General features: G+C 41.8%; 1 protein-coding gene across 1 annotated transcript in view; it reads right to left on the bottom strand.

Moving 5' to 3' along the window:
- Nucleotides 1–1,164: 1,164 nt before the first annotated feature.
- Nucleotides 1,165–17,142, bottom strand: part of LOC132981573 (protein NLRC3-like) — a 46,229-nt gene continuing 30,251 nt past the window's right edge. The window contains 7 exon segments of the mRNA XM_061047509.1: nucleotides 1,165–3,302; nucleotides 4,550–4,596; nucleotides 6,204–6,374; nucleotides 6,494–6,667; nucleotides 6,763–6,936; nucleotides 8,192–9,992; nucleotides 10,559–10,754. Coding sequence (XP_060903492.1) covers nucleotides 2,752–3,302; nucleotides 4,550–4,596; nucleotides 6,204–6,374; nucleotides 6,494–6,667; nucleotides 6,763–6,936; nucleotides 8,192–9,992; nucleotides 10,559–10,754 — 3,114 coding nt within the window. The 3' untranslated portion in view covers nucleotides 1,165–2,751.

Below are 17,142 nucleotides of genomic sequence, written 5' to 3'. Positions count from 1 at the left end.
CTTCATCTGAGCTATCTTCACATCCCTCAAAATCGCTGTCATCTCCCGTGATGATATTCAGAGCATCCTGAAGACTGTATTGCTGCTTCTTTTTATCCATACTACAAACAAAATATAATGAAATTGGATTAAAATAGGATAAAACATCTGACTTGTTTGTGTAACTAATCAATTGTCTCTTTCAATGCTGACTTACATTTTTGGGAATGACATACAAACTTTTTCATTAAAAGTTTCTTAACTCATTTTTATTAATTAGTTTAATGAATTTCACGTGAGATTTTTTGTTCATATTTGTTTGAATATTCCTTGACTTCAACTTTAGAGAATATATTGATTAAAAATGATTGAATGGGCTTAAATAATTGAGCAATTTTCTACCATTTTCTTTGATTGTGACTAATACGTCACATGGGATTTTCCATGATTATTTAAGAATAAAAGCCTGATGTGACATATTTGTCACAGCGATCTTCTCTCTTCTTCCTTTATATCAAGTTATCAAAAAAATGTATTAAAAACAGGTCTAATGTATGAAAGAACATGTTATTTTAACAAAAGCATTATTTTTTGGGTTGAAACATACCTTTGACACACAAATCAAGCTTTCTAAAATCAGCTGGATTTGTCTCGTGTTAACCTGGTGCACAGCCATATTGGAAGTGAGGTCACTGGTACACCAATGAAGGCACAGTCACATGACTGCACCAGGAAGTTAAGTAGATGTCACTTAGGGACTTTATGGGTAAAAATTAAGATTTAAGCACTTTGAAGAACTGCCCACAAGGTGTAAAGGGGTGGACACACCTGTGTCACGGTGGGTTAAGTTCATTGATTTTGGATTGATGTTGCTTTGTTTAAATAAATTCTGTTATAATTTAAGAGAGCAGTTGTTTGTGATTACTGGTTGTATTTGCATTGTGATATAAGCTGGGTGTGAGGGCTTTGTGTACTGATTTCACGCCTTCAATTTATTAAATATAGTTATTAATTATTAATAATATTAGTAATTAAGTAACTAATTTGAGACTGATTTGAGTGATATTTTGGTTATATTTCCCTGATTCCAGGGTGGTGCCCCAAGAGTTGATTAAACATAGTTTAATGATATTGGTATTTATATTAATAATAATTAAATATAATTATTAAAAAATATAACCAAAGTTGACTTGATAAACCCCCAACACCAACATAGCATTTTATTCAAAATACACCATTAATTTATCTTCATTCAAAATATAACATTCATTTAATATTAAATGTGATTGTCAAAATAGAAACAAAACCTAGAAAAATTCAAACCTTAAACCCTAATTTACATGTATGTTTAATTTGAAACAGGCTCTCTCCCTCCTCCCTGTTGATCACTGCCACACACATATATCAATCTTTATTCAGTGAAACATCATCTTCTTCAATATCAGGGTAACCTGGGGGAACCCACTCTTCACAAATGTAAGGCCTTTGTTCATGATTAACTGGCATGAGTTCAATATTATTATCAATAACAACCTGAGAGGCCTGGCTAATAGGTTTAACAGCACGTGGAAAAATGACTTTAATTATAGTTATCAGACATACTACTAAAAATAGAATCGCCATCAAGGTAACCACAAGAGTGGTTAGAAATACCAGCACCCCAGGAACCCAACAATCCTTTAAAATCCCCAAATTGAACCCATGGTTTTCATGCAGTTCTCTTATCCCTTGTGCGGTGTCGTGTACCATATTCATAACATCAGTAGTAGCATCAGAAATATAGGAACAACATTCAGTACCAATAACTTTGCAGGTTCCCCCTTTTGTAGCTAGGAGGAGATCAAGAGCCATTCTGTTCTGCATTACCACGTTTTTTAACCTCCTGAAGCTCTTTGTGTTCAGCTAGCATAGCTCTACTAGAGGCGTTAAGATGATTCTCCAATACTTTAGATAATGCTTTAATTTCCTGCTGAGACACAGAAACACCATATGATGGCAAAAGGATGCTCGCTGCCTCCTGAAACCCAAATATTTCTCTTTTCTGTCTATCCATTGGTGGATGCAGTGCAGCAATTTCTTTAGATTCTACTTCTCTAATCATTGGAACTAAGTAGGCCAAATAGCAGATCCCTTTTAAATGTTTGTATGGCATGCAGCTATAAGCTCTATTACCACAGATCAAATACACCCTCTCAGGGAGAGGCTGCTGTTTTATACTAACATTTATAACCGACTTACAAGAACTCCGACCCAAATCTGGTCCGTTGCTGTCTTCTATACCTTGGAAACATAGAGGAACATCTTGCAATTCATGTGTGAGAACTGGAAGAATGTACTTAGAGCAATCACGTGGAGGTGAAGAAGAGAGTTGTTTCTTTTTTTTTTTAGGGATTTCTTGAAGATGGAGAGTGGGGGGGGGGTTTGGGAGTTAATTCCAGAGGGTGGGAGCAGCAATGGAGAAGGCCATGTCCCCCAGGAACGATAGTTAGTCCTGCGGGGGGGATTCTAAAACGGTAAGTTTGGAGACAGGATTCTAAAGTCGAGATAAAGTCTGTGTCACAGGGTTGGTGGGAGAAAGTTCCAGAGACGGCGGGTCCATGATGGAGGTTAAGCGGGCAGGAAGAACAGAGAGCGGCGTGGAGGAGGAAGACCGGAGAGTAGGGTCAGTGTGTCGCTATGAAGGAGATCAGAGAGGTACAGAGGGGACGGAGGTTATGGAGAGCCTTGAATGGGGTGATACTGATCAGCAGTGAACAGAAGGAGACTCTCCCTCTACAGACGACACAGAGACACAGAGGAACCTTCATATCTGAGCCAGAACATAAACCCAGGATAGAGCGGTTCAGTGAAGGTGGTGTTGAAGGTGTGGAGGTGGATCAGTGTGTCGGAGGAGACTCTGTAGAAAGACAGAGAGCCAGCAGTGTGGTCCAAATACACCGCTGCTCTGTACGTGGTGGAGGGTGAGGGGATAGAGGGGCGGGTAATATCTGTCTCCATGTTATTGTGAAGGACAGAGTAGCCAACTTCATGACCATTATCATAGCAGCTCAGACTCCAGGACTGATCGTTTCTTCCAAACTCATCGTTTCCTTTCCTTCTGATTCCTCTGTAACTCACTGATATATCCACTCCTCCTGTCCACTCAATCTCCCAGTAACAGCGCCCAGTCAGACCTTCTCTACACAGCAGCTGAGGACAGTCAAATCTGTCTGGATGATCAGGATATAACACAGAGTCCTCCACAAGTGTCCCCTTCCTGTTGTTGTCAGACAGTTGGATACTGTGATTTACCGTGTTGGTGTCAATTGTGAGTTCACAGGAATCTGAAGAAGAGAACGAGACACGATAAAGATGGCGTTATGAAATGATCATCGATGATTACTGACGGACTCAATCAATGGATTTTCATTAACGTAGCCACAAACCATAACAGAAGCAATTTCAAGACACATTTCAAAAGAGCGACAGTCGGTGTTAGAAAGCAGGATTAGTGTAGACCCAGAGTCTGTTCCCCCTGACGTGAAGGAAGCTCTGCGTTTCCTGCTCCAGAAAGGGAGGTCACTCAAACCCAAGAAAGAGGCGCAAAGGCCGGCGTATACTGTATGACTGAATCGTTACGACGCACGACCACAGCTCACGCTTTCTGTGCTCACAAATCAGGGCGGAGCGTTCACAACTTTCAACAGAAAAGCTCCCACAGACGGAGGTGGACTTCAGTTGTCTCGTATTATTTGAGGTGAGTTCTGATTGATAACTCCTGCGTGTGAACACGAGTGGAGGGGGGTTGGAGGTGTGTCTCTGGAGGAGAGCGGAGGCTTCAGTATGGAGGAGGCGTGGCCTAACAGCAGTTTGTTTTGGTTTCATGCTGGAGCTCAAGGACGACATCTACTGGATCAAAAAGTTGAAAATTCTTCCTTTAATAAAATGTCGACTGGGAGACGTGACAGTCGACATTCTGACAAACAGAACTCGTCGGCCATTGTTGTTGTAGTCCACCTACTCGGTCATGACTATCGACTGGATGTGGGTTAAGTCTAAGTTTTTAGAGAAACAGCGTTTTTCCAGTCTACACATCGACGGAGAAGCTGCTGTTTAAAAAAAAACGTTTGCACACCCAAAATGGCGTTGTCGTGTAACCACACAGCCAAAAGGCAACGAAAGGTTAACGTGTTATTATGATTGTTGTCGTGTAAACGGGGCCTCGGAGTTTGTAGAACCTCCTTTCTTTAGACCGTACAAACATCAATCCACCAAGAGCGAGCGCTCTGCAGCGTTGTAAGGAAACACGTTCTTCTCAACCGACAGAAACGTCGAGCCGAACTGAGCTCATTGGTGAACAAGCAGCTGACGTGACCGGATGAACCGAGAAAGTGGGATAGATGAGAGATGGGTCGAGACAGAGCAACAACAACACAGCAGATAATACCAAGCTATGGCTCCAGTGTCAATGATTATAGTATAAGTGTGATGTAATCAGGAGTTTATTAACAATCATTTAATATTCAAACAGCTGTAGTGACTCATTTTAAATACGCTGTGAATATGTGACAAATATTAAAAAAACACTCACGCTTCATCAAACCTGGTGTCAACCACTGGACTCCAGCAGGCTCCAACCTGAAAGAGAGGGGGGGGGCAGATTAACACATCCTCTGTGACCACAGAACATGGACATTACATCACTCATATTAAATATATTCAACCAGCCCGCTTCTCCCTCCTCTCATTAGACACTGACTTCAGAATGTGTGCATCATCTGTAACTTTGTAAAGACGAGGAGTCGAGCAGTCGAGGAGAGCGCGGCTGAAGCGTCTTCTTGATGGTCACGTAGCCAGGTTAACATTTTTTTATGAACAGTCAGTCTGATTATACAGTCAGGGTTTGATTGTAACGTAAAACTGAATCTCTAAGGGCAAAGTTGTCCATTCTTAAGCATGATTGTCTCCCCCTCCCCATTTCCCCGCTGGCCTTCACTCACACTGCTCCAGGACGAGCCGGGCCTGAGCACGGTGTAAGGGAAGTTGGTCAAACTTATCTTTACAACAGAAGTACATAAGAGCAACTGATATACGTCGTGAAGAGTTTGGAATGAAAACAGGACGACTGCAAGCGCAAAACAAGTATCAGTGGAAGAGGCAAATGAACGAGTTATAGCACATACATCTGAATATTACAAAAAGAACATTTGGATTATAAGAAAACCTCGGCATTAAACAGGGCCTCTCTTTTCTTCATCTTTTGAATGAATTGTCATACATTGTGCAGGAGGTGCGAGCTGTGTCCTCTGTGGCGCTCAGGAGCGACACTCAGCACATTGTTGTGCTCCTGACAGCTGGCCAGCGCTGTGCCTGATCGGACATAAAGGCTCTGGAAAGAGGTATCGAAGCAAGCAGTGCAAGCAGTGGTGAGGTCCCCCAATCCAAGCGTCTTACAGCGTCTTACAGCGAGCTGTAGACGAGCGCTTTATGGAGAGGAGCGCACCAGAGGGGGCGAGCTGGGGAGGGACGCGCAACCCAGGAAAAAGGAAATCCCCAGTTTAAAATAAAATGTTGGTGAAAAGAGGGAAATAGGACGACATAAATATCAATGTTGAAATTCTTTAGAATGCAGAAGCTGTGAATGTTCAGTTTTGTTCAAATAGGCAACAATAGTTTAATCATGGTGTTTCCTGCTGTCATTCCAAACTTATTAACATGTGTGGGGAATAACACGATCTGTATGCCTTCTTTGATTATGCCTATGTCTCCTCCTAACAGCAGCCTGTTGTGTGTAACACTGGTCGATTAACACTTTCTTTTCAAAGGTGTTAAATTCAGACACCGTCACATATTGCATATTCATTAAGGCAAACGTACTAAATGGACAATGCGTGTTGTTTTGCTCATAAAGACGCAATCCTCACTGCACGCTGTTAGCAGATCAGACAGCACATTTGTTTGCTGGTGGTATCAAGTTTGCACAAGTTTTAAGAAACGCAAACCTTTAGTAAATCAGACCCATAGAGTCTTATTGTCAGAACACTGCGATTTCTCATTAATGAAGGCTGTCCATGTTTCGGCCTGTGTTTGTGCTCCTGCATGAACTGTACCTTTCTAATAATCATAATAATGTTTGTTTATATTTTTACTCATAACTTCTAAAACTAAACGCTCATAGTTCAGTGTTTGACCCCGTGTGTGACTCACATCCACAATGACCCAGACAGACAAAGATCTCATCATACCTGAGAGTGTCCAGCTTTGATTGTGAATCCTGTAGACCGGTCAACAGCGTTAATCCTGTGATTCCAGGATGATTGTAGCTCAGGTCCAGCTCCTTCAGATGGGAGGGGTTTGAGGTCAGAGCTGAGGCCAGAGATCTGCAGCCTTTCTCTGTGATCAGACAGCCTGACAGTCTGCAGACACAAAAACATCACATGTGGGAGGTCATCAGATTTCACCTCCATAGAAAGGATTATCCTGACTCTATAACTACTGCAAGTGTCATCAATGAAATGGGACCATGAATGTCGACCTGAGAGTTTCCAGTCTGCAGTGTGGACTCTGTAGTGTTGTAGACAACAGCTGCACTCCTGAATCCTGCAGGTTGTTGTTACTCAGGTCCAGCTCTCTCAGGCTGCAGGACTTGGAGCTGAGGACTGAGGACAGAGCTTTACAGCTCTTCTCTGACAGACCACAGTGACTCAGCCTGAAGGGAGACATCCACAGGTAGATTCAAATTAATACAATGTGAAGTCATAAAAAGATGTCAGATTGATCATTTTCAAACAGCTAGAACCCGACCTAAGAGTTTCCAGTCTGCCATGTGAGCTTTCCAGTCCATCAGAAAGCAGCTGCACTCCTGAATCCTGCAGGTTGTTGTTGTTCAGGTCCAGCTCTCTCAGACTGCAGGACTTGGAGCTGAGGACTGAGGACAGAGCTTCACAGCTTCTCTCTGAGAGGTTACAGCTACTCAGCCTGGGGGAGAAAACAGTATGAAAACAAGTTATAAATATATATGTTATAAATCTCAAGCCTGCAGCTTCCCTGAGAGAGAAGTAGGTGGAGTCACTCAGTGTCATGACCAAATATAAGAAACAGGTGATCCTTACATGTGGGCATGTCACCCGCTATGTCTGCAACCATGTTTCCACTGCTCTGCAAATTCAGTTTGTTCATGGCTGTAAGTTCTGATTTAGCCTGATCCTGTGAAGCTTCCATTCCCTGTTGCCTTCCTGGATGCTTAGGTAATGTACGTTTGTTCCTGTTCTCTGCTTTATTTATCTTTCTTTAAGTCTACATGAAAATGTGTTGATTTATTTCTACCAGAAAATCATCCGTCATCCATCCATCCACTTTTTGCTTGTACTCAAGAAATGGATCCACGGCTCTTAGATCCGTGTGTTTGAATGTTCACACCAGCTAGAGGTTCAATGGTCGAGCATTTTAAAGTCAGTCACTTATACTAATTAGAACCCGATATTAGGAAGAGAAAAAATCAGATACCGATATATCGGCTGATATCTTTCTTAGATCTGTTCGATCTGTAGATATAGATACACACATTTAATGTGTTGATCCCTCAGTTATCAAACACTTTAAAAAGATTCATAATGAAGACAAGAAGGTCACTCAGGTGGAAAGTAACTGAGCATGTACGTGCATCACCGCTCGACACTCTGCAGAGTGATGATGCTTATTGTAATCCATATAGCGCCCTCTGCTGGTGACAGAGAACTGCTCGTGTAATACAATGAAACTCAAATGAAATGTTATTTGAATGGTGAAGAAATCGAGTAATATCGGCACATATCGGAGATAAAATTAGCCGATACTGATAGTCACTGGACATGCTAATATCGGCCGATATTATCGACTGGCCGATAAATCGGGCGGGCTGTGTGATGTCATAAGGTGGATATTACTTTGGACTCGTCAGCTGAGCTGTCTGAGAGTTTGTTAAAGTGAAATGAGACGTTCAAAGATGCAGCAGTGTTCTTCTTTAACATCACTGAGACTACAGGGAGACACTGAGGACGAGTATCTACGGAGAGCCTGAAGGGACAAAATAACATGAGATTAATGTGATTTAATTAAATTGATTCTTTCAATTTGGACCCTAATTGCATCGGGATTAACGCGTTAATGCTGACAGCCCGAGTTTTTTCACAAGTGGTAGACTAGTTTGTTTTCTGTTGAAAATAGCAGATCATTTATAGATGAATAAACTTACAGAACTTTCTGGGAGACTTTGATCACAGGCAGCAACCTCAGAAGAGTCTCCTCTGAAGCAGAGTATTTCTTCAGGTCAAACACGGCCAGATCGGTTTGTGATGACAGTAAGATGAAGACCAGAGCTGACCACTCAGCAGGAGACATTTCATCTTCGGAGGGAATTCCTGAATTCAGGTACTGTTGGACCTGCTCCACCAGAGAACGATCATTCAGTTCATTCAGACAGTGGAACAGATTGATGCTTTTCTCTGCAGACAGATTCTTACTGATCTTCTCCTCGATGTACTCGACTGTTTCCTGATTGGTCTGTGAACCTCCTGTCGATGTCAGAAGGCCTCACAAGAGAGTCTGACTGGTTGGCATTGAAAGGCCCAGGAGGAAGCGGAGGAACAAGTCCAGGTGTCCATTCAGACTCTGTAAGGACTTGTCAACAGCACTCTGGTAGAAGTGTGTCACTGAAGTTTCTCCATTTCCTGTTTCACACTCCTGGGAGGTCAAAGACTCTTCTGACATCAGATTGACTCCAGAGTTGATGAAGGTCAGATGGACATGAAGAGCAGCCAGAAACTCCTGAACACTCAGATGGATGAAGCAGAACACCTTGTCCTGGTACAGTCCTCTCTCCTCTTTAAAGATCTGTGTGAACACTCCTGAGTACACTGAGGCTGCTCTGATATCGATGCCACACTCTGTCAGGTCTGAGTCATAGAAGATCAGGTTTCCTTTCTGCAGCTGCTCAAAAGCCAGTTTTCCCAGAGACTCAATCATCTTCCTGCTCTCTGGACTCCAGTGTGGATCTGTCTCAGCTCCTCCATCATACTTGATGTTCTTCAGTTTGGTCTGAACCACCAGGAAGTGGATGTACATCTCAGTCAGGGTCTTGGGCAGCTCTCCTCCCTCTCTGGTCTTCAGCACATCCTCCAGAACTGTAGCAGTGATCCAGCAGAAGACTGAGATGTGGCACATGATGTGGAGGCTTCTGGATGTCTTGATGTGGGAGATGATTCTGTTGGCCTGATCCTCATCTCTGAACCTCTTCCTGAAGTACTCTTCCTTCTGTGGGTCAGTGAACCCTCTGACCTCTGTCACCATGTCAACACACTCAGGAGGGATCTGATTGGCTGCTGCAGGTCGTGTGGTTATCCAGAGGCAAGCAGAGGGAAGCAGGTTCCCCCTGATGAGGTTTGTCAGCAGCACATCCACTGAGGTGGACTTGGTAACGTCAGTCAGGATTTTTGTGTTGTGGAAGTCCAGAGGAAGTCGACACTCATCCAGACCGTCAAAGATGAACACAACCTGGAACTCTTCAAACCTGCAGATTCCTGCTTCTTTGGTTTCAGTAAAGAAGTGATGAACAAGTTCCACCAAGCTGAACTTTTTCTCTTTCAGCACATTCAGCTCTCTGAAAGTGAATGGAAATGTGAACTGTATGTCCTGGTTGGCTTTGTCTTCAGCCCAGTCCAGAGTGAACTTCTGTGTTAAGACTGTTTTCCCGATGCCAGCCACTCCCTTTGTCATCACTGTTCTGATTGGTTCATCTCTTCCAGGTGAGGCTTTAAAGATGTCTTCTTGTCTGATGGTTGTTTCTGGTCTGTGTGGTTTCCTGGATGCTGTTTCAATCTGTCTGACCTCGTGTTCATCATTGACCTCTCCAGTCCCTCCCTCTGTGATGTAGAGCTCTGTGTAGATCTGGTTCAGAAGGGTTGGGTTTCCTGCTTTAGCAATCCCCTCAAACACACACTGGAACTTCTCCTTCAGGTTGGATTTGAGTTTCTGTTTGCAAACTGAAGAAGGGCTACCTGAATGAAGAAACAACAAATAAGACCAATAAGTTATTCATAAAGAATATGACAGTTAGACTCCCCAGAAGAAAGCGAACATCAACCCTGTTCAGACCGCCATTTCAAGGCCGATGTTTACGTCCCTGTGACACTTCACCTTCAATCTGAATGTTGGGGAGGCGTTATGGGGGTACGAGGTATCCCCCCTTGTACCGTCTTCACAGGTACTAACAGTAATGTGAATGTGAATTCACAGTTCAAAGACTGGGCCACCAATATCACGCCGTCACAGAATCAATATGAACACACAAAGACGGGATCACAGTTGAGCTAAGTTACGGCTCTTTGGTGGAAACCCAATCTGAAAATGACATGTGACACGTTTCATACCAACGTTTCCCGCGGCGCTTTACAGTCGAGGCGGACGTCTTACCAACATGCACCCTCTGCTTTAACTACAGTTTCAGAAACAAAAAATAAATTGATTTAAATCCTCCTGGTGAATTTCCTGCAGGAAACACTTCTGCCTATACCTCTAAACATCATTAATCCAGCATCTAAAATCTTTTCAGAAATCCTCTTACTCCTCTGCAGCAGGTCGGCCAGCACATCCTGATTCATTCTCCTCAGGAAGTCCACTGTGATCTCTCGAAATGCCTCTCTGCTGATCCCTTCATCCTCGACACCCCTCGGACTCTCAAACATTTCTGGGTTACGCAGATCCTCCTGAAACTTATTGAGCTCCTCCTCCACAAAGTCGATGACGTTCCCCCGGAGAACCTGGACCAGAAAATTAAATCAAACTAAATCTTAATGTGGTGGAATTTCTGTAGTTATTTAGATTACAATGTACAGATGTCAGTAGGTTTATTCACTGTTCTCTAATGTCGATATAGGTAAGACCAGTAGGTGAAATCTGTGTCCGGCGGGACGTAAGACTCTGTCGTCATAGGGACATCAGAGCCATAACAGTTGTGTGCACAGTGAAGTGATTACCTCTGGTAGTGATTACCTCTGGTAGTGATTACCTCTGGTAGTGATTACTACGTTTTTTTATAAAAAACATATACATTGTTCTGAACATGCAAAGCTGAAATTTTGCCTGCTGCTCCTGGTTTTGTTTAGTGCTATAATTGCTTTATGCACGATGGGGAATCATCAGTCCACAACAGAGAATAAAACTGAATCTCAAAACAAACATGTTAAAAATAAAGATAAACAAAAACACACAGAACATCCACACACGCACAATGCTGCTACAGATAAAAGCACATCACCCTTAGGTGGAACACTCTCCAACATACAGACAAGAGATGATTTTATCACACATGAAACATCTCATTTCAGTCAGATATACCCTGCTGATATGCCTGCAGGAGTTGTAGGAAGAGAGAAAGGTTGGAAGTACGTTTCTCCCTTGTCATCTCTCATGTGTGAATGGACAAAGTTAGAATGGACATATCATGGGTCTTTTGAATGACAAAACATTAAGTTAGAGATTGCTAATGTCAATCAATGTCACGGTAATCCAAGCTGGGATTATTCGTCAGAAAAGAGAGAGTTAGAGAGAACAGGACAGGCTGACAGTCACAGACACTCAGTAAGAAAGAGGTGGAGTTACTCTCACAGACACACAGAGCACCCGGAAGTGAAGCATTCTCACTCAAACAGAGAGAGCGAGAGAGGCTCTGAACAGACAGACTAGTGTTAACACAGATTGTTATGATTTGGTCTTATTTCATTTTTATTTTGGTATATATTTTAGTATATGACAGAGTTTAGGTTTCCTTGTTTTGAAGCCTATCTATCCTAGTGTTGCTTGGTTAAATTACATTTTTTGTCTTAAAGTTCCTAGTTTAGTCTTTCGGCTTTTGTATTTCATGTTTTTATTTTGGAAAGTTTCTCTTTTGTAGGGAGTATTGTTGAATTCTTGAGTTCTCTGTGTCTTCAGTGTTTTGTGATTCATATTGTAGTTCTTGTCCAAGTGTGTCTTAGCTTGTATTTTCTTCATTTCTGTGTGTTTTCCCTCCAGTCTTGATTGCCCTCATTGTCTTTCCCTGTGTTTGTTTACCCCGTGGCTATTTAGTCTCAGTGTTCTTTCCCGCTTGTTGTGAGTTAGTTGTCAGATGTTAGATGTTGTATGTCTGTGTCAGTGTTTCCCAGTACGTACCAGTTTTTACTTTTTATGATTGGACTTTTTTGTTAAGATAGAAAGTTTTGATTTACTTTTGTTTAAAAGTTAAATTATGTTGGTTTTCTGGAATTTTCAGAGAATCTGAAACACTGTCTCATAGTGTTAAACTCAAAGCTTATGCGAAACTATCAAATATTAGGCAATACATTCTGCCTCAAAGAAATCAATTACAGGACTCGATGCTGTAGTTCCATCCCTTTTGATAAAGGTTTGATGGTTGAAACTATCAGCCCATGTAACACTCCCATTTTGCCAAACCCGAAGCCAGGCTGCCCTGATGAATTGAGGTTTGTGCAGGTCTCAAAGCTATAAATAACATTGTTGTGCCTTCAGTTCCGATTTTGTCGGATGTAAATTTCCATTCTGGCAGCAATGCCTGCAGATTCAAATGTCATTGATGTAAATTGAGATTTTCCTCCATTCCTCTGCATCCAGATAGCCAGTATCTGTTTGTTTTAAATTCAAAGGCTGAAAGCTGACATGGACCAGGCTTCCACTGGGATTTTCGGAATCACTGGTTAATTTATGCGCTTTGTGTCAGGTGTGATTTGCATGATTTGGAACTATCTGGTGGAAGTACCTTGTTGCAGTATGCTGATGATTTGTTGATCGTTTCACCTTCGAGGGAAGCCTGCCAAATTGACTCTGTGTTGCTGATGGAAAGACTGGCTGAGTGTGGTCACAGAGCTTCTCTGACCAAATTGCAGTACTGTCAGCCTCAGGTTAAATACCTGGGACATGTGTTACGCGAGGGACAGCGGCTGCTGTCCCCTGAGAGAGTCAACCTCCTTGCAAACATGTCCCCCCCCCCCCGGGGACGAAGAAAGAACTGATATCTTTTCTGGGAATGACAAATTACTGTCGTCATTGGATTTTTGAGTATGCTGGAATGGACTCTGTGTTGAGGTCTTCCACTGGACATGCTACACCCTCTGTTGTGCAATGGAATTAAAACATGTCCTCAGCCTTCCGAGATCATAAGAGTGCTCTTATCTCAGCTCCCGCGTGGGGCTGCCGGACTACACACAGCTGTGAGAAGGAAGGATTTGCTTCTGGTGTTTTTGGTGCAAAAGCATGGATCACATTACCGTCCAGTGGTGTATTATTCGTCTAACCTGGGGCCGGTTGTCCTTGGGATGCCTGGCTGTGTCAGGTTGAACAATATCAGATCCTATTGTACTGGCCAATGACTGTATTGTGCAAGTTCCACACTTAGGTTTAACATTCTAAACTTCTCAGCCACCCAACACATGACAGCTGTACGCAGGTCAGGTTATGAAGAGATCATTTAAGTTCTCACATTAATCTAAGACGCTCTCCTCCAATAAATTTAGCACTGCTTCAACAACAGAGCTTGAAGATGATCATGATTGTAATTTGGTAATTGAAACCAGCCCACCCCCCCAGGTCAGACCTAATGCAGAAACCAATCTGAAATTTGTGAAATAATTTTGTACACTATTTTATTTTATTTGTAACTATGAAATTTAGTCTAGTTTTAAAACTGATCTTAGTATTCTTGGTAGTTTTACGTCTTGTTTTATGTGCCTAAATGGTATTTGTTTGTTTTGTGTGGTGTCTTGAATGTGATTGCAGTTGCTGCTGTAACGGTGTAATTTCCTTAAAGTATTAATAGAGTATCTAATAGAGTATCGAAGCACACTAAACACAACTAAAGGGTTTAGCCCTCGTGAAGTTTTGACTGTTATGGACTGATGAATTCATGTCTGAATATGTGAAATACTTAACAGAACAACTAATGAAGTTTGATTTATTTACAGGTATCTGACAGGCTTCCAAATCCTCACATAACCCTATTTATCCTTTTCAGTGTGGAGATTATGTTCTAATTATGTCCTCGGACGAGGTATCTCTTTCTCGTATCTCTTTCTCCTAGGTGGAGGGAGCCTTTCCAGGTGCTACTGGTCACCCGAACTGCCCTTAAGGTCGAGGGCAAGGCAGAATGGGTTCATGCATCCCGCTGCCGACATGCTCCCTCTGGAGCAGGAACTTAACTAAAGGCGGAGGGCTAGCTAGCCTCCTCCCACTTCTCATTTTGGGGGTCACTCTCTGCTGGCGAGCAGAGGAAACGACCTCTGGTGATTCTAATCTGGACGTCAGGAGCAGGGGCGCAGAAGGGCCTCACAATGAGTACGAGGGCTCTCGTATTCACTCAGGAGTGCGTAGAGCTGATGACAAGCTGGATGTAAACGGACTAATGGCTATCTCTGAGCTCAGCAAAGACGTGAGACGCACCACTCTGATGAAAATGAAATCTAATGAGAATAAAGACTCGGTGAAAAGTATTTGGAGAAGAAAAGACGGAAGTGAACCTGATGAGACTGTTCATCTTGATTCTGTTTCACCCCTCTCCAGACAGAAAAGAGAGGTGAATCCCGTATATATATAAGATGTCCTCAAAATCGATGTCGAGAGGGTAACTGCCGGCTGGCCTACCCAGAGCGTGATTCAAATGGGACATGGACATGGGGGGTCCTGGATACAGAGCGGCTTAAGGTAACACGGACAACCTTTAATTCTGTCACTGTAAGGTACTCACCGACAAGACCACTGAAGGAAACACCTTACCTTTGGTGTTTCACCACACAGCAATTGGAAAGAGTTCCAGAGTGTTCACAATGGGAAGTAAGTTATCAATTGTATCCTGGTACAGAACATGAGTGTATTTTTCCTAATGAAGAAGGAGGAGTACTGGTACCGACATTGATACAAACACATGGAGAAGCCGACATTGAGGCTAATACTGAATTACAGACACTTGAGAAAGCTGTGTCAACCGCAGAAGGTAATTTGAATTCAGATAAGGGCAACTCAGCTGTTCTTTTAATGTTAGACTATGCTCGTGAACATAATCTCAGCAACTGTTGGTTGTGTCAAAATCTGCCAAAATCAATGTATTCTCCTATGTTCACATCTATTCCATTCTCCAAAGTTGAGTATGTGTTTTTTGACTGGAATGATTTAGGTTCAAGAATGGAAAAAGGTGCAGATAATTGTTATTCACCGGCTTATCCAAAAGTTAAAACAGAATATTCAAGGTATATGGATTTTGCCTTAGATACAGTTAAAGAGGTGAACACCTACTATTTACCCCCAGGAATGAATCAAACTGCTTTGTTGCGAATCAATTTGGTGAAATTAAACTTTAAATGAGCTTTTCAATACAAGTTACAGTTAACATTGGTTCAAACTAACTGCACAGACTTGATTAGAGATAATATTTGTGTTCCACAGCCTTATATTTCCTCAATATTAACTGAAGCATTAATTGAAGTCCAACCCTGGCAAGGTACAAAAGCATTCCTTATGGTTAAAGTAAATTTGCACAACTGCTCAGTTATGATTTCAGAAGAGAAAACACCTCCACGTGATTGCTCTAAGTACATTCTTCCAGTTCTCACACATGAATTGCAAGATGTTCCTCTATGTTTCCAAGGTATAGAAGACAGCAACGGACCAGATTTGGGTCGGAGTTCTTGTAAGTCGGTTATAAATGTTAGTATAAAACAGCAGCCTCTCCCTGAGAGGGTGTATTTGATCTGTGGTAATAGAGCTTATAGCTGCATGCCATACAAACATTTAAAAGGGATCTGCTATTTGGCCTACTTAGTTCCAATGATTAGAGAAGTAGAATCTAAAGAAATTGCTGCGCTGCATCCACCAATGGATAGACAGAAAAGAGAAATATTTGGGTTTCAGGAGGCAGCGAGCATCCTTTTGCCATCATATGGTGTTTCTGTGTCTCAGCAGGAAATTAAAGCATTATCTAAAGTATTGGAGAATCATCTTAACGCCTCTAGTAGAGCTATGCTAGCTGAACACAAAGAGCTTCAGGAGGTTAAAAAACGTGGTAATGCAGAACAGAATGGCTCTTGATCTCCTCCTAGCTACAAAAGGGGGAACCTGCAAAGTTATTGGTACTGAATGTTGTTCCTATATTTCTGATGCTACTACTGATGTTATGAATATGGTACACGACACCGCACAAGGGATAAGAGAACTGCATGAAAACCATGGGTTCAATTTGGGGATTTTAAAGGATTGTTGGGTTCCTGGGGTGCTGGTATTTCTAACCACTCTTGTGGTTACCTTGATGGCGATTCTATTTTTAGTAGTATGTCTGATAACTATAATTAAAGTCATTTTTCCATGTGCTGTTAAACCTATTAGCCAGGCCTCTCAGGTTGTTATTGATAATAATATTGAACTCATGCCAGTTAATCATGAACAAAGGCCTTACATTTGTGAAGAGTGGGTTCCCCCAGGTTACCCTGATATTGAAGAAGATGATGTTTCACTGAATAAAGATTGATATATGTGAGTGGCAGTGATCAACAGGGAGGAGGGAGAGAGCCTGTTTCAAATTAAACATACATGTAAATTAGGGTTTAAGGTTTGAATTTAAGATTTAAATTTTTCTAGGTTTTGTTTCTATTTTGACAATCACATTTAATAATAATTGAATGTTATATTTTGAATGAAGATAAATTAGTGGTGTATTTTGAATAAATGCTATGTTGGTAATTAATTTTTTTTAAAAAGACTGGAATCGACGTGGGACAAACAACTGCCTTGGTCAGCTCTCTAGTACGGCCCCAAGGTAGTTCAACGCCCTTTTTCACTGTGTGGAAAGTACATGGGTGAAGAACAATTATTGCCATCGGGCATGTCGGGAAAATCTTGAACATTGCGTTTCTATTGGAAAAGGACATTCGATTTCAACAAAACAAAAAAGAAAAAAAAGAAAACTCTTTATTGTAAAGTAATGAATTGTAATGATTGTCTGTTATAATTGAAGTAGAATATGTAACCATATTTCTGAGTGTATTTGTGTTTAAAATCTAGGTTAATTGCATTTTGATTCAAGTTGTTTTAGGTGTTTTTAACAAATAGTATGTTTAATTAAAGATTTATCACCCTTTAAAATAAGTTTATGGAAAATTGTGGAAATGC

This window comes from Labrus mixtus, chromosome 10, assembly GCF_963584025.1.
Source record: "Labrus mixtus chromosome 10, fLabMix1.1, whole genome shotgun sequence".
Lineage (NCBI taxonomy): Eukaryota > Metazoa > Chordata > Actinopteri > Labriformes > Labridae > Labrus > Labrus mixtus.
Note: the sequence above shows the minus strand (reverse complement) of the source record. Positions and strands in the feature narration are given on the sequence as shown.